The 18,810-nt window shown below is 42.4% G+C and overlaps 1 protein-coding gene across 1 annotated transcript; it reads left to right on the forward strand.

Moving 5' to 3' along the window:
* The first annotated feature begins 6,867 nt into the window (after positions 1-6,867).
* Positions 6,868-16,966, forward strand: GNRH1 (gonadotropin releasing hormone 1). Its single transcript, XM_075205168.1, has 4 exons — positions 6,868-6,956; positions 14,007-14,151; positions 15,322-15,411; positions 16,866-16,966. The coding sequence occupies exons 1-4, from the start codon at positions 6,949-6,951 to the stop codon at positions 16,905-16,907; spliced, it is 285 nt and encodes a 94-aa protein (XP_075061269.1). The 5' UTR covers positions 6,868-6,948; the 3' UTR covers positions 16,908-16,966.
* The last annotated feature ends 1,844 nt before the right edge of the window (positions 16,967-18,810 follow it).

Genomic DNA, 18,810 nt, shown 5'->3' on the forward strand with positions numbered 1-18,810 from the left:
ACAGGAGATGCTAAGTAAGTCTATTCAATGTGAGTGACCAACACTTGAATACACAACAGGGAGCCGTTACCTGTATCCTGTTTAAAGTGAAAGGAAATCTTTGACCAATGTGATTTAGGATATCACAGATTACTGCAAATTTTGTTAAGTATAAAATGCATTTAAATCCATGTTTGGCTAAACATATTGCATCCTGATACTAAAAATAGCTCGGACTTCAGGGGGCTGGCTGCCCCCTGCGAGGCTGTGTCCAAAACGGTATAAAACTGCACTGGTTTGTACTGAAATATATCGTTCTTGTTTCTTCTGACTTCTTGATCACTGGTACCTTAAACCAGTGTGAACTGTCCTTATCAGGGCACTTGAACAAATAAACATCACTTGATTTAAAGACCTGCTTGACAACTTCTTCCCTGCTGAAATTCCTGTGACCTACAGATTAGACCCAACTCTAAACCGTTCCCGGCTGTACTGGCGGTGTGGACCCAGCTTTCCGGTACCACCGCTCTGTCCGCTACCCAGCAGCTCTGGCCAGTGTGATAGGCATCCACAGCGATCTATAGGAAGAGGTCATGTGTACCAGCAAGGTGGTACCCTAGCAGCGACCGTTACCCAGAAGGAACGCGGTTCTGGATGCCCTGAAGGAGTCCAGTGGTGGCAGCAGCTTAATCCCCTCCTACTGCGGTTAGAGGGCGCATTTGGGATAAAAAAAAGCGAACGGTGGCAAAGTAAGCCCAGCCGATGCCCAGCAACAGACAGGGTGGCATAGGCAGTCCATCCTGTCACAATACTTTAGCAAATGTCCTACCCAATCACTGGTTATGATTTGGTGCCTGAACAGAAAATGTCCTTTTATTGAAGGTGTGAAGCTGGTTTCATTGATGCAGGTCGGCGGTTCCCAAACTGTGCGCCGCGGCTCCCAGGGGTGCCGCGGCGCTGTCACTGGGGTGCCGCGGGCCAGACATAAAAAAAAAATAAAACACAAACTTATCAATCCGTCGGGCGCCGGGACCCAGCAGCCTCCTCTCTCCCACAGCTGTCACTGAATGTCAGTAACAAGCTGCAGGAGAAAGGAGGCTGCTGGGTCCCGGCGCCCGACGGATTGGTAAGTTTCTGTGTTGTTTTTTTTTATGGCTGGCGCCTTGCGCGGGGCAGAGTGAGAGGGATCGTGGCAGAGGAGGGGGACAGAGGATGGTGACAGCGGGACAGAGGAGGGGCACAGAGGATGGTGACAGCAGGACAGAGGAGGAGAGCAGAGGATGGTGACAGCAGGACAGAGGAGGAGAGCAGAGGATGGTGACAGCGGGACAGAGGAGGAGAGCAGAGGATGGTGACAGCGGGACAGAGGAGGAGAGCAGAGGATGGTGACAGCGGGACAGAGGAGGAGAGCAGAGGATGGTGATAGCGGGGCAGAGGTTGGTGACAGAGGATGGTGACAGCGGGACAGAGGAGGAGAGCAGAGGATAGTGACAGTGGGACAGAGGTTGGTGACAGCGGGACAGAGGAGGAGAGCAGAGGATAGTGACAGTGGGACAGAGGATGGTGACAGAGGATGGTGGCAGAGGAGGAGAGCAGAGGATGGTGACAGCGGGACAGAGGAGGAGAGCAGAGGATGGTGACAGCGGGACAGAGGAGGGGGACAGGATGGTGACAGCGGGACAGAGGAGGGGGACAGGATGGTGACAGCGGGACAGAGGAGGAGAGCAGAGGATGGTGACAGTGGGACAGAGGAGGGGGACAGAGGATGGTGACAGCGGGACAGAGGATGGTGACAGCGGGACAGAGGAGGAGAGCAGAGGAGGGGGACACAGCGTGAGAGGGCAGAGGAGGGGACAGCGTGTGAGGGGGCAGTGTGTCTGGATGCAGAGGGGGCATTTTTGCATACAACTAAATAAGTATTTCTGTCCTGACCTAAATACTTATTACAATTTTTTGACCCAACTACTTCTAAAACAGGACTGCTCAATAATTATTTTGGAGGGGTGCCTTGAAAAAATTTGGAGACTCTAAGGGTGCCGCGAACTGCAAAAGTTTGGGAACCACTGATGCAGGTTATTCTGTTCCATGTTGCTCTATATAATAAAAGGAATATTTCTCCACAAATTAACCCGTGCATGATACTCATGCATTCTAGTCAAATCAAGCTACTTAAGGTCTTAAAAAGGTTCCTGTCATGCATTTGGACCTAGCCCAGGCCTCAGGGGAAGAGGGTTAGTTCCCAACGCAAGCGGCCTTTTTAATGTGTGTTCATGAGGTAAAATTACCTCATGAAAATGAGTTTGAGCCCTACCAAATTTCAGCCCTTTTTGAATTTTTTTTCCCCACACACACTAAGAATTTAGTAGGTCAGTGGCGCTGCAACTTGGTTTTTTTTTACACACACACACACACACACACGCCACTAAGCATTTATATATTAGATCTTCCACTCTTGGGTACACTGTTACCATGGGGTTGTATGAGGGTGCATGGAGTTGGCACTTAAACTAAACAGAGGTCTGTGGGGTTGCAGAGGGCAGGAGTCAGCATCAAGTTTAGCTGTTTACTATTTTAATGCCCAAGGAGTGGGGCTGTATAGCTACTGCTCTGTTGTACTGTGAAAGTTATGAGAGTGGGAGAGTCAGAAGATAGCCAGGATTGAAAAACATAGGAAAGCTGTGGAAGAAAGCATAAAGCTTGGTGGGAAGTAGATGACAGCAACGTATAAACAGAGAGGATAGAAGAGCTGGGCAGCGGCACCTGAATACAAGGAAAATAAACATTAGAGTCGCAGGAACACACCTCATATTAGCAGCGGGAGGAGAATAGACCGACCACTCCACCATGACCCACATGGTGTAGGATATCGGAGAACGAGAGCCCACCACAGGCAATGGCAGCTTCCACTACAGTTAAAGCAAAGATATGGAGGGTGGAGGAGTAGAATAGATCATGTACAGCTACAGCTTTGTTAGTGAACATTTTAAAAAGAACAGGAGAATTGAAGAGAACAGGAATGATGACAGTGAATTGGAACCTGAGTAGGGCAGTTGGAAAGGATAAGCTAGGCATCGCCTAGAGCTGGTGCATTTACAGCAATACCAAGGATTGGGGGAGATATCACCAGAATCAAATAGGAGAAAGCAGGAATGAAAATGAATGGAGGGAAATGTGTAATTAGCTTGGAGTGAATTATTCAACAAATGGTGGAATATATGGGCACATGAAAATGTATAGAGAAGGAGGGATGAAGGAATGGGTGGGTAAGTAAGTAAGGAATAGAAAATATTACAAAGAACTGAGAAAAGTGCAAACAGGAAAAACAATAAGGACCGCAGTTCTTCTAACTGAGCAACAAAAGACTCCCAGTGTAAAACTCCTTATAGCAGAGGAGAATTATGGTTTCCAGATCTTGGGCTCTCTGTCCCAGCTGGTGAAGTGTGGTTTCTTAATTAAGCCAAATCCAGTTTTCATTCTGGACTTAAAAATTTCACTTTGCTCAATAAATCATATGAGAAAGCTTTAAAAAGTTAGTGTGCATTTAACATTTCCATGAAAGAAAAGGATCATCAACATATTTAAATGTGTTGTATAGTTTTATATATTGGACTTTGCAATTTAGTTTATTAGAACAGATTTAGCTATATTTATAGTAGAGATGTTCACTGACCCCCGTGTTTTGGTTTTGGATCTGTATTAACTTCGTGTTTTGGTTTTGGCAAAACTGCCTTTGCGTGTTTTGGTTTTGGTTTTGGATCTGTATATTTTAGAAAAAACTGCTAAAATCACATAATTTTGCCCTTTTTTTTGTTCCTACATTATTATTAACATCAATAACACTAATTTCCAGTCAATTTTGACCACCTCACAGGTCACAATATTATTTTCATACACTTTCACCCAAAGAAGAGCAACGACACAAACACAAAGCAGTTCATAGCACATCTAGGAAACATTTACACACAGCAGTGGCAGAAAACGAAAATGGTGCAAGATGGAATTGTCCTTGGGACCTCCCACCCACCCACCATTATGTTAAAAAGGTTTAACAAACACACAGAAACAGGAGGGGTAGCAGGTACAGTTTAATAAAGCAAGCACTTCGGCAACAAGGAGTACCACTTATGTGGCTGAAGTACTTGGCTTGTTTGGGCCCCCACAAAACAAGCTAATAATGAGCTTAAGGCAGTTAAGCTAACAGTGCTGTCAATGAACTGTAAGACTGCAGCAAGAGGCTGGTTAGAGAATGGCACAATCCCACAGAAGTTTATATCACACCTAGGAAACATTGTCAGTGGCACACAGCATGTCAGGAAAGAAAAGTTGTGCAAGATGAAATTGTCCTTGGGCCCTCCCAGCCACCCTTATGTTGGATCTTAAAAAGGACATGCACACTTTAACAAACCAAGCACTACAGCGACAAGGAGTGCCACTTATGTGGCTGAAGTGCTTGGTTTGTTTGGGCCCCCGAAAAACAAGCTAACAATAGGCTTAAGGCAACTAAGATAACAGTGCTGGCAATGAACTCTACAGTGGCAAGATGTTGTCATCTTCAGCCTCACCCTCATCAGTGTGTACATCACCCTCACACAATATTCATTCATTCCCGATGGAATCCACCATTACAGAAGTCTCTAACAAAAATGTAAAAAAAACAAAACACATTTACCCTTTTAAAGAAAAAAAAACCTCTCTCTAATAAAGGTGAAACTTTACTGTAGAAAAACATAAAATTGCCAACATGCCATTATACCCAAAATATTAATAAGAATTCCAGCATTAGGTGGCTTCCTTCTTTCGATAGATCCCACCACATGCAATCTACACTGTCATCATCCTCACACAATACTAATTCATCCCTGCAGGAATCCACCATTACAGAAGTCTCTGTACTTTGATGTAATTACCAGTAAGGACCTTTCTCATGGAATTTGCAGTTCATTTTGATGAACATCACCTTTTCGTCATTTTTAGGAAGTAGTCTCCTACGCAGATCGCTGAAAAGTTTCCCAGCTGTGCTGAAAACTCTTTCCGAGTACACACTGGAGGGTGGGCAGCTTAGGTATTGCAAAGCGAGTTTGTACATGGGTCTCAAAATTGCCTTTTTTCCTCCCAGTATGTAAAGGGACTGTCTGACGTGTTTATTTCTATGCTGTCGTTAAAATAATCCGCCACTGTTCTTTGGATGTTGATAGTAGGAACAGGTGGAGTTACGGCAGAGGTGCCACAATTATTGGGCAATTCTTTTAGACTAGAGCAGATGTCAAAAAATTCTGCTGACTCACTTGCATCATCCCTGAATCTCTTGGAAAAGCTTAGTTTTTTCCTAGCAGCAGTAGCCTAAGAAACTGAAGGAGGGGGCACTATTGTGTCACATACCACTTGAGCTGTCAACTTGCTCATCAGGAGCTCATTGCATCTTTTGTGATCTGGGACAGTTGGAAATAAGGAGACATAGCTCTTAAACCTAGAATCAAGCATAGTTGCCAAAATGTAGTGATACGATTTCAAGATGTTGAATACTCTTGGATCCTGCAAAGCGAATAAAGTACTTGATCTACAAGTTCGACACACTTAGCATAATTGATTTGTTTAATCTCCTCCTTCAATTTCTCAAGCTGTTTTTCCAAAAGTCTATTTAAGGGAATAACTTTACTCAAGCTAGCAGTGTCTGAACTCAGTTCACAGGTGACTAGTTCGAATGGTTTCAAACCGCCGCCAAACTCGATTCTTAGTAAAGCTAGCCCTTAGAGTGGTTTCACCACCTTGCACAACATGGAAAGTATGTCACTGGAGACTTATAACAACACTGCCATCCCTCCTATTTCTGTATGAGCAATGGCACACAGCTATGTCACTGGAGACTGATAAGAAGAACACTGTCACCCCTCCTGTGGTACCATATGTGCCCCTCCCCCAGGGCACAAAGTCAGAGGGGTGTGGACTCTTAATTTATGGGACCAGCACTGGCTTCTGGAGCCTTCTTAGTAGTTGGTCCAAACTAGCCACCATATTCTACTCTCTGGTGCTTTATACAGACCTACCCCTAGCTCCCTGACTGGCTCAGCTCTCGGTAACATATGGCAAGCAGTGATGCTAGGGGCCATGGTCTGCACCTCCTCCCTGGCTCCCTCCTCCATTACCATGCCACAGACCACAAATTGTGAGTACTGTAGGATAGCTCTCTGTGAGTGCTTGCACTTAATGTAATTTTCCATACTATGTATGTATGCACTCTGGAGCCACACATTTGCAAGGTAGACAGACAGAGGAATCGTACAGTGTGTATCTCAGGATGGAAAAAGGTACAGCTTGGGGTCTCTTAATATAATGCGGCTGGGGGGTGCGGAGAGTGAGGGTTCAGACTTTCTCTGTTGAGGATAAGGGTGGGAACTATTAATTTATTGCTGGGGTGATGGGCTATTCATTTAGTGATGGAGGGGTATTAATTTAAGGTGGGGTTATGAGACTATTATTTTAAGATGGGGTGGGTTTGGGGGGCTTTTAATTGAAGACATGGCTGAGTTGGGGTGGGCTATGAATTTAGTGAGGGACTGAATTTTAGAGCCATATTTATTATTTGTGAATGCTATTGGGAGGAAATAGGCCTATTTGTTAAATGTGAATGCTATTTAATGTCAGGGCTGATTGGGAGGGTATACGTCTATGTATTAATGTTGCTGTTGATTTATTCTCCATAAATCCCCCTTTTGCACCAGAATGGGAATGGTTAATAAATGGATGGCTGGTGGTGAACAGACGACACGATACAAACTCCAAAGCTTTAAATGGAGGCAGGGCTCCCTACTGCTACTAAATTAAACTGGATTAAACAGCAGGGGACTCTGAATTTACAGTGTCAATGTGTTCTGCTCACTGAGAGCCATGTTTGTACCGCTCTATAAATAGGAGACAGTAGGAGACCCTGACAAGCGACCAGACCTGACAGAAGTGCATCCCGTCTACCACATGAACAGGTAACCACACACAGGCACTTAACATTTCTTCTGCAAAGACACACCCGTGATGTATTCACACACATGGGCATACCTTCTGATGCACATTTTTATAAGACACAGTTTATTAGACACAGGTACAAACACCACAAACCAATAAAATACCACAAAGGATCAGATCACTATCAGGCGTCTTTGTAAATGTAGTCAGAAAATGCGGATCATGTCTGCAATCCGGCTGATCTGTAAGTGGCCGAAGTAGTAAGTGATCCAGTCACACATTGTTCAATTTTCCTGTGTGTAACCTGCATTCAAAAACGTATGAGAAGCCGGAGAACTCTTTTCCATTCTGAATAATAAAATCATCAGATTGTCAGCTGCTAAGGTTAGTGAACAGGACAGACCATAAAATCATACCTTAACTGGGGTGTTAGGCTCATTATGAAATGCTAATTTTATAGAACTATTTGCTTTAATTTAGCCATAAGATTAAAACTGTTATAGTAGGATGTGTAATGATGTTTGTTTTAATTGCTTGACCTGTTTTGGTCACATTAGTTGTAATCTATATAGCAAGGTTGTACTGGAGCGATCTGCATTTAAAGTTAGTAACAGAGAAGGTTGATTTGATTATATATCTAGGAGCAATTAATCCATGCAGCTCTATACAGCATATAGAAGAGAGCAGTAACATGACTCCACTGAATGGGATACAGTGCCGGTGCAGACTTACTGGTCCGTGTCCATCTTTGGGTCACATTGATTGACTGGGGCTGATCTAAAACTCTCCTGCACTGGCCAGGGTGACTCCCACATAGGAGGCATTGATATAAAAGTGATAAATGGGTTTTTACACTGACTTATGTTGACAATACCAGTATCAGGCATATTTGTAAATTTGGTCTTAAGATGACCGCAGATGGTCCCCATCAGGGGTGCTGAGATGGGGAAGGGAAGCAGGTAGGAAGTACCGGGACCTGGGCTTGCCTAGGCCCTGGCCTGTCTGTATAGTGGGAAGAGCCACCAATCTGGTGTGGTCATGCCCCCTTAGGCAGCTATGAAAGGGGCCCCAAGAAGTTGTTGTACTGGAGCCATAAATTCTTCTTGGCGGCCCTGTCCCCTATGTGTCCGTGTTTACGGTCATTTTCCAACTGCACTAACAGGCCTCATAAATGCCTGATCCAGCTCCCCATGGCCCATGGTGCAGCTGGCTTTACAGCAGTTTTGCAAACCTGACTTAGTTGCAATGTTGAACTCTCTGACAGTGGGTGGTGCTTTTCCTTATATACTTAGATCAAAGAAAATGGTACTTTGTGACGTGAGATAGAGATAGATATACAAACAGGACTGTGGCTAAAGCCAGTGAGCAGCTTTTTTTTTTTTTTATTAAATAGAGCTTTTCTGACATTAAAGGAAAAGCAACAATATAATTTGCTTATCCTCTACCTCATCTGAAAGATTTAGTTCCACCGTAACTGCTTTCGTTTGTGACCTTGCCTCGGAGAGAGATATGTAAGTCAGTTGCTGGTGAGCAGGAAGAGAGAAGAGTACAGACAATGTAACGTGACAGCATGTAGAACACAGAAATCCCCTGCCTAAATATGGAATCAATGTCCCTCTTCTGACAACACAACAGTAACCATGCATCTCACGTAACAAGAGAAATGACATGATAGATAAAAATGCAGTTAGTCTTGTTTCTAGATCACTAATGACTAGAATATTATCTGACATAGAAGTCAGACCTCCAGCATATCCACAAATGACACGAGATTTATTAAAGTATTGAGTATCTTGGAATGTATCAGGGAAGGGAGTCTCTTTACAAGTTGTCATTGGAGCTCCATTTTTTGGAGCAGAGCTGACCTCCACCATTTCAGAAGTGAGAGAGAATTTTGGTGCCCAGAGAAGGGGATGGAGTGGTGAAATGTGCCACATGTTAATTATTAAATATCATTACCATACATGTGCCCCCTAGCTCCTCCTCCATGGCCCCTCAAAACGGCCCAAAGGAGACAGATATGGTGATTAAATGCAATACTCTTTGCTTTATAGTTGCCTTAGCACATAGACTGCCTTAACTTTTTCTATTTATATTGTTGGGGGAAGAAAAGTGCAGAAGGCACAGACTCTTTATTTGCACTTACTTGTCCGTCTAGCATAGTTCAACGTACATGCCCAATATGCAGCCTTTGTAACTACTCTAATAAATGGAAATGTGCTATTGTGAATACTGCAGAAAATGCCGCTGATAGGAACAGTAAAAATACCACAAAAAATCCCTACTTAAGGACCATCCCTTTATTCATTTTAACTTTTAAATTTTTCTCCTAAAACTTAGCTTCATATGTGTCTTAAATCAATCATGATAGTGAGGAGACATCAGGACTGTTATTTATGTGTCAGTTGTCTGTTTGGACAGTTTTATTACACTGCAGGAACTGTACCTGACAATACGCGTTGCTCAAAAGGTACAATAGAAAATTTCAAAATGCATCACATTTGAGGTTGGGGGAAGATGTTGGGTTTCCAGATGGATAATTCAGGGGAGAAAAAGGCTGTGTACTGACCTATAAAACCAGGAATACCTCCCTCCATGTGCGACCTTTATATATAATCTCATACTTACCTACTCTCCTGGACTTCAGATAGTTCTCTTGGGCCATCGAGAGAGCATAAAACTACAGATCTTGCACTCTTCCCAGGGGCAAAAGCAAGATTTGTAGAGGGGGGTTTCCACACCACGCCACCAGTGGAAGTGACCAGCATGCATGGGAGCATGGCTATATTAGACAGTGCTTGGCTGCTCTCCAACTCTTCCTATCCCTATAATATACATGGACAATGCTGCATGTACTACTGTTAGGTGCACGCAGCTCTCCCTTTTCAAGCAGAGCCGTGTATAGCAGGGTAGGGTCCAGTCACTTAATTACACAGTGCTCCAGGCTTGGAGGGGGGTTTCCAGGCACTAGGACCCCCCCCCCCATTAGTTTGCCTATGCTTCCTATTGAAGTGGCAGGATCAGGGCCTCAAAGGGACGATATGTGGCGAATCACAGTGTACCTCTCTCCCCTGAACTTGGCAATTGACACCCCCTGCTGGATCTCCTGGGTGGGAGAGTTTTAAAATGGGCAAGTATAAATAATCTGTCCATTAAAATGAAATCTTGCTTTTCCAGTTTAGTTCAAAACTGGGCACACTTTGATCCACAATTTGCAAAGAAAGCCCCGAACAGGGCCATCTTAACAATATTATGGGCCCCCGGGCAAAGCAGTGCATCGGGGCCCCTACATACATATATATATATATAGAGAGAGAGAGATAGATAGAGATATATAGATGTACTTGCTCAGTGACCCTTGAAGGTTTCTTTTGCAGGTTTTTTCTTTTGCAGGATTATTTATTCTAATTAAGAGCCCTGCCTATGGGGTCCCCCTTGCCCGTGGGGCCCCCGGGCACCTGCCCTTCGTGCCCAATGGAAAAGATGGCCCTGGCCCCGAATCCACCCAAATCCTCCCATCAGAGTGCAAAATTATGGAGACGCTATAGCCATTGCAACGGGTGCGGCAGGCACTGGTCTTGCTGGGCGGAAGTAAAGCCCTGTTTGCTCCAGAACTAAAAATCCAAAAACGGCCTCATTGCGCAGAAGAGCAAAACAGGGGATAGACACAAATTCTGCTGTAGGAGACTGCGTTTTATGCCCCTGCCATTAGGTTAATTTGATTTTCACTAAAATTGTCACGTTTGTGTGTCTGTAGAAACTGGCAGGGAATTTAGAAAGCCACTGGGGCAGGGACTGACGTGAATGAATAAACATCCTGTGATTGTGCTGTATAATATGTTGGGGCTACATAAAGGATGATAATAACAATCTTCGATCATCATGACAGCCTACAGCCAGCTGAGATTACAACTTACTGTATATGTTCATTTTTATTTAGTTCAACCTTTGGCAATTTAATGAAGTAAAATTCAGATGAGAGAAAACAGTTATTCAATCCCCAGGCATTATTTTACCTCTATTGTTCATTTTTCCACATAAACTGAATAATACTGTTTTGTGACAAATACTTAACCTTCTAGCCAGTGGTGTAAGTGGTCTGATATACGTTGGTACGCCATACTGCCACTTCTCCTACTGCCTTCATTGTAAGACTATCACATTCCACTCACTTACATTTCTCATACCGTCACTTCTCCTACTGCCTTCATTGTAACACTATCACATTCCACTCACTTACATTTCCCATACCGCCACTTCTCCTACTGCCCTTTATTGTATCACTATCACATTCCACTCACTTACATTTCCCATACCGCCACTTCTCCTACTGCCTTCATTGTAACACTATCACATTCCACTCACTTACATTTCCCATACCGCCACTTCTCCTACTGCCCTTTATTGTATCACTATCACATTCCACTCACTTACATTTCCCATACCACCACTTCTCCTACTGCCTTCATTGTAACACTATCATATTCCACTCACTTACATTTCCCATACCACCACTTCTCCTACTGCCTTCATTGTATCACTATCACATTCCACTCACTTACATTTCCCATACCGCCACTTCTCCTACTGCCCTTTATTGTATCACTATCACATTCCACTCACTTACATTTCCCATACCACCACTTCTCCTACTGCCTTCATTGTAACACTATCATATTCCACTCACTTACATTTCCCATACCGCCACTTCTCCTACTGCCCTTTATTGTATCACTATCACATTCCACTCACTTACATTTCCCATACAGTCACTTCTCCTACTGCCATCATTGTAACACTATCACATTCCACTCACTTACATTTCCTATACCGCCACTTCTCCTACTGCCTTCATTGTAACACTATCACATTCCACTCACTTACATTTCCCATACCGCCACTTCTCCTACTGCCCTTTATTGTATCACTATCACATTCCACTCACTTACATTTCCCATACCGCCACTTCTCCTACTGCCCTTTATTGTATCACTATCACATTCCACTCACTTACATTTCCCATACCGCCACTTCTCCTACTGCCCTTTATTGTATCACTATCACATTCCACTCACTTACATTTCCCATACCACCACTTCTCCTACTGCCTTCATTGTAACACTATCATATTCCACTCACTTACATTTCCCATACCACCACTTCTCCTACTGCCTTCATTGTATCACTATCACATTCCACTCACTTACATTTCCTATACCGCCACTTCTCCTACTGCCCTTTATTGTATCACTATCACATTCCACTCACTTACATTTCCCATACCACCACTTCTCCTACTGCCTTCATTGTAACACTATCATATTCCACTCACTTACATTTCCCATACCACCACTTCTCCTACTGCCTTCATTGTATCACTATCACATTCCACTCACTTACATTTCCCATACCGCCACTTCTCCTACTGCCCTTTATTGTATCACTATCACATTCCACTCACTTACATTTCCCATACAGTCACTTCTCCTACTGCCATCATTGTAACACTATCACATTCCACTCACTTAAATTTCCTATACCGCCACTTCTCCTACTGCCTTCATTGTAACACTATCACATTCCACTCACTTACATTTCCCATACCGCCACTTCTCCTACTGCCTTCATTGTATCACTATCACATTCCACTCACTTACATTTCCCATACCGCCACTTCTCCTACTGCCTTCATTGTAAGACTGTCACATTCTACTCACTTACATTTCCCATACCGCCACTTCAAAATTTCTACATCAATCATGTGAAAGTGGAATTTTCCAACACTTCAATGAGTTGATAATATGGTGTTCCTCCGATACAGAGCAATTCACTCATCTCTATTTCAGTCTAGTACTGGCACATCATGTAGACTATGCTGGATACTTTATAACAGGTTACACGAAAGAATGAAACATGAAAACGAACGTTCCTGTTAGTTTGTAAAGACGGAGATTTGTTAGAATACACTTTTCATGCAGTAGGATTAAATACGGGAGGTGCTAAGCTATCCAGCCACAGAGGGACCAGGTTACAGGTGCTTGTGGGAGTTGGTTGGCCATTGGTTAGCACAACTTTGTGACAAATCTCCCAGTTTCAATTGTATATAGCGGTCCATAATTTTGTAAGAGAAAACATGGATAATGAAGGGATTGAATGCTTGCTCAGTCCATACAAGTCATCATCAGCCTTGTTTGGGGCACCTGATACTGTAAAAGAACTATAACTCCACCAGGTGCCTTGATCCTAGGAAAATCAAAGTTTAATGTCCAACATAAAACACGGGACACATAGCAAGCCTTGGTGATCTTCCAAACACAAAACTGCTCGTTATAAACACTGAACCAAGAGAAATGATATTACAGAAGATATCAGTTCTTTAAAGGACATGTCCAGTCACAAGATCATTTTTCTCACCAACCTCCCTCCCCCAATCCAGCAGAACTTTGAGGTACTCATCTATAGGTCTGAGGTACTCATCCCCTCTGGCAGGGTACCAGATGCTTTCCAAACATCGACAGCAGGAGGAAGAGGAGAGGCAAACAGCGCTGGATTAGGTGCCTGAAGCTCCATGCAAACAGCAGCACCTGTGTTTCAAATGAACAAAAAGCTGTTTTTCAATTGTATTGCATTGTCTATATTGCAGTGCAGGGAGTGGGATGAGTACTCTGCACTGTGAGGGCCACTTGCATGCAACTTCCACTAGCCTGTTAGCTGGGGAGGGGGCTGGGGAGTCGTAAAATTAGTTTGTGTTTGGTCCCATCTAATGTGTACCCATTGCATATACACAATGGGAAAGCATACAAAATGACTGCCTTCTGGGGCGGATTCAAATCTGGGGTAGGTTCCTTGGGAGCTTTGCGTGATGAGCCTCTGCGGGAAGTTAGGGTATTAAAACATTATTACACCTCAGAGCTGCAAGCAAAAATAAGCGTACTGTAATACCCAGAAATGTGCTTAGGCGCCCATCATGTCACATTGTGCTGAATTAAATCTACCCTTTAAAGTAGTGCTAACTGGACAAACGTTAACATCACATTATATTAATACATATATCATGTTTCATGTTTCAGGATGAGCCGCTGTGCAACAATCAGTCTTTTCATTGCAATTGTACTTCTATTATCTGATCATGTCAGCCACGGTCAGCACTGGTCCTATGGGCTACGACCAGGAGGAAAGAGGGACATTGAGAGCCTCCAGGAAACATATCCGGAGGTAATACTGGGGTGTACAGGACTCTGAGGTCAGGGGAGGGTATACTGACCATTTATCGCATAGAATATGTCGTAATGTATGTATTGATGTATGCAGTATTCTCACTCAAAAAGCCATTAATAGAGTCTCAGCGAATGATCCCTGTGACTCTTTATAGATACTATAACATATCCCTGTTATCAATACTGAAGTGTTGAGGGATAAAAAGTATAGCCTAACTTGGATGGCTTATATATTCTAGACTATTACTGCAATGGTCACTAACTAATTAAGAGACGTTACAGTGCACTCAGAGTTTTAACTCACTTATACACATAATCACATTATATTTCGCGCTATTTTAAGAGATAAATTTTATATCATAAACTTATAAAGGTTATATTTTAATTAATGTTGTGCCCAATAATTGAGCTATACTCACCAGTACTCAGTGACTCAGGTGCAATGGTATAGGTTTATATTAATAAATCCCGGTTTTAAAGCAGCAATACCCGGACCCTACACCTGTACAGGCGTGGGGTCCGGGTATTGCCGCTTTAAAACCGGCATTTTCAGTCTCTCACAGTAAAACACGTCATTTAATAGTGTACATGTTTAGGCCAATTGGATAACACACTGGACGGCGATTTGAAAAGCCGAAGAAAATGCAGGTCTGACATTTGGCAAGTAGTAATTTCAGTAGTGTAGGAATTATAGAAATCGTGATTCCCCAGTCGTTTTAAATCTTGGGGTTCACAGTGCCGTGGTAATGAGTGCCACCGTTCTGACCTACTGGGGGAACATTCTAAAAAATTATTTAAAAAAAAGAAAACATAATACATCACAACTTTCCTTAAACTAGAGAAACATACTCATATATGGTAATAAAGTATACAGGATAAATAGCTGAATAAATTATAAGCAAATGAAATACTATTTATTTAAAAATGCTACTAAAACTGAACCATCTTTCCTAATAAATAAATGTATTGTTGTTTAACCAGCAAATAAAAATGCTCAAATAAGTCTGGTCCTGAAAGCTACAAAGTATCCAGGCCATTAAGAAGTTCACAATAATTTATCATAACAGAAAATGAAGTTTCCATGCTGGGAAAACTTACCAATATGTATTGAGCTAAATGGAAATCCAAACAGACTTTGTGTAATTAAGCTGTCATTGTTCCCACCTAGGTGCCAAATGAAGTGTCCTTGTTCACGGAACCCCAGCGGCTTGAGTGTTCTATCCCACAGAGCAGACTCAGCCTCATGAGAGGGGCTTTGGTGAGTGAAAGTTGGAATACAATAATGGACTATGCCCCTAGTTAAAACACTTACAGATCCAATTTTCTTAAAACTTGCAATGAAGAAAATGAAAGCAGAGATCGTAGTTGCACAATTTACAAATTATGTAAATGTACTTTCAATGTATCTCTACTGATTGAAGGATTCTAATTCTTGCTAATGAGAGTACCAACATTAAGTTACTTACATATTTAGAAATGGAGGACAAAACTCAACTACTAGAGCAAATGAGAAAATATTGGGCTAGTGGTGGGTCTCATGATATAAACAAACGTATGTTCTGTAATTTTAAAATATAGACTAGTATCCTGTAATCAGTATTTTAAAACTACCATGCAGCGTTTTGTTGGTTTAGAACCTCTGTATGTGAAGGACCATTGTGTCTCAATTACTGCTGGACACAGCAGCAAGGCCACATTTGCAGATATCCCTTGTTTGATGCACTGATTAAGGCCATGTACACATTTGCAGTGAGTTTTTTAATGCAGACTAAACGTGCACAAAAACGCATTTCATTTATGTGCGTGTTCAATATTAGGTTGGTCTTTTGTTCAAGCCAAAAACATATGTCAGCACTTCTTAACGCCATATCATTGGGTCTACAATGCGTTCCGTTAAGATGAAATGTACCACAACACAAGCGAGATACACACAGGAAATGCAAATATGTAAGGTCCAGAGTTACTGTGGGAAAAAGGGGTGGTCTATCAAGTGATAGGGAACATGTTTGGGAGAATTATTACTCACGGCACAGTGAAAAGTAACAAACCATTGAGGTAGATAAAGAAACCACAATAACAGCAGCAGAACCAACAATACTTTTATGCATAGGTTTATCCATATAATGATGCCCTCAGTATGCTTTATCATTTATACACAATCTTATCATCCACTAATTCCGCAGCGCTGTACAGAGAACTCACTCACATCAGTCCCTGCCCCATTGGAGCTTACAGTCTAAATTCCCTAACATACACAGAGACTGAGGTAAATGTAATAGCAGCCAATTAACCTGCTGGTATGTTTTTACAAACTCTGCACAGATAAGGGCATAGTCGGGAATTGAACTCATGACCCCAGTGCTGTGAGACAGAAGTGCTAACCACTAAGCCACTGTGCTGCCCAATATTATTTTCTAGGGTTCCTTCAAACCGGTTATAATGCAAGGTCTGCCACAAGCTCCGAGGGCAGCATAGGGATGAAGGCATAATGTGAAGTGTTTATGGTAAAAGATCAGACAAGATAAATAAATGTTTACACAACATGAAGATAGAAGGTCCGACCGTGTACCCTAAAACGTCAAAATTCAGTATATAAAAAGCTCTGGATTACCAGCATAGAGACTCATTAGGTAAGGTGAGGGTATTTAGTACACATAAGCCGTTGCAGGACACAGGAAAGCTACGGGACTCATAATATTTTGTGTATTACAGATGAGCTGGCTGGAGGGAGAGAACGGCAGAAAGAAGATATGAACAGATCAAACAGCTCTGTTACAGTCGTTTATTCAATAAACCACAAGCTAAGACCACAATGTGTCCTGTCATATTTACCTGTAGGTTATATTAGAACCTCAGAGAACCATGTTTAATCTCCAGTTAGAATTCTGTTGATACTAAAGTGTTGTGTTCCATCTACCTTTATTATAACAACTACTAGTCTAACTCACTATCACAGTAAGTTTTACTTCTGACATTGTGTTCTTTAGTTTTGAAATTTTACAGATTTTAAAAACCCCATTCTAACCCTTCTTAAAGTGTGTCCATGGGCTGAGCCAAGATTGGTATAACTACAGCCTGTGCATTCATTAGGAAACTGTGACATGAGGTACAACAGGGTCACTTACCAACCAGAATAAATCCAGTTCCATTGTGCATTTCATCATGGGCAGATTGGTTCAAGGGTTAACTAGGTGCCGCACCAATGTTTTGGGAACTACTATCATAAAAAGGGTCTGCAAAACCCTCCGAGCCCTATCCTGCAGCCCAAAGCTCCTTCCTGATTATCGTCAGATTTGTTCGTTATGGACTGTAACATTTGTTTAAAATGCTGATGTTATTACAGATAGTCGTCTTTTTCTTTGATTAAACGTATTGTTTTATCGTATCACTGAGATTAAGGGTAATATGTGGCCCTTTTGAAGGTTAGACGCCCCACGCATGCAGTCCCTAAAGTGAATCAGGTTGCCCATCGCTGTTCTAGATGAATAGCACGGTGGCTCAGTGGTTAGCACTTCTGCCTCACAACACTGGGGTCATGAGTTTGTTTCTCGACCATGGATATCTGTGTGGAATTTGTATGTTTCCCCTGTGTTTGTGTGGGTTGTCTCTGGGTTCTTCCTCCGACACTCTAAAAACATACTGGCAGGTTAATCGATATTTTGATCAGTTAATCGAATTCGATATTTTGTCGCGGGGGTGGGACCAAAATGACATTGAGGCTACCATCCTGCCCATCTCACTAGAAAGTGGGCAGGGTGCAGAAGAATTGCCTGCACTCCTGGGAGACCTCCCGGATTCCGGAGTCTCCCGGACATTCCAATAGAGTTGGCTAGTATGGTTTAGGTCTGTCCCCTTTATTTTTCTCCTAAAATACTGCTAGTTTAAGTATTATTAAATTATTAAGACAGAGGACATCAGGGTTGTCTTTATCACGTCATTATTGTACAGTTTAATGTTTTATTAAGATTGCACAAACGCAGCTAAAAATGCATTTTCCCACTATAAAGTGCGCTTGGACAGATGGCATTAATCCATGCTCTTCCAACATAAACTAGGGCCTTTATGTAAATCTGTGACTGCACAAAACAGCGTTTGCATTGTAGAGCCGCATTGTTTTGCAGCTGCATAAACTGTCTATATTGTGTCTCTCCTCAGTGACTGGATCCTTGTAAAGCAGCTAAAGTCTCACTGGGTTTCTTTCAGCCCGCAAAATAGCTTCACATTTCAGTGATGTCGCTGGTGTTCCATGTCTATGAATAATAATTTACATTAGTGATGTCACTAGTTTATAGTAAGTGTATAAGCTCCATCTTCATGAATATAGGTTCAAATCACAAAACGGCCTCAGTGATGTAACAGACTCTTTGTGAACTGCATATTTAGAACATTTGTAGCAGAAATAAAAGGAAAACACTCTCACTATGCTTGAAACCGTATTTCACATGTATGTCCACTAGGTGGAGTGTCACAGATCACATTTACAGCTTTTTTAAAAGCAACTATTTATTTTTTTTGTCTTAGATCCACCTTTACAAAACTTTACATATCAGCTTTACACAAGCCCAGGTCTATAGTACTTTTTCTCTCGCTGTCCAGTGCATAGAGATCATTCAGATTTTCCTTTTAACAGAAGTTATACTTGTTCTGTATTTTGGGA

This window comes from Mixophyes fleayi, chromosome 4 (genome assembly GCF_038048845.1).
Source record: "Mixophyes fleayi isolate aMixFle1 chromosome 4, aMixFle1.hap1, whole genome shotgun sequence".
Classification (NCBI taxonomy): Eukaryota; Metazoa; Chordata; class Amphibia; order Anura; family Limnodynastidae; genus Mixophyes; species Mixophyes fleayi.

Coding starts and splice junctions, on each gene's coding strand:
- GNRH1 (XM_075205168.1), top strand. Junction 14,152..15,321: donor TCCAGGAAACATATCCGGAG/GTAATACTGGGG, acceptor GTTCCCACCTAG/GTGCCAAATGAAGTGTCCTT. Junction 15,412..16,865: donor GCCTCATGAGAGGGGCTTTG/GTGAGTGAAAGT, acceptor TGTGTATTACAG/ATGAGCTGGCTGGAGGGAGA.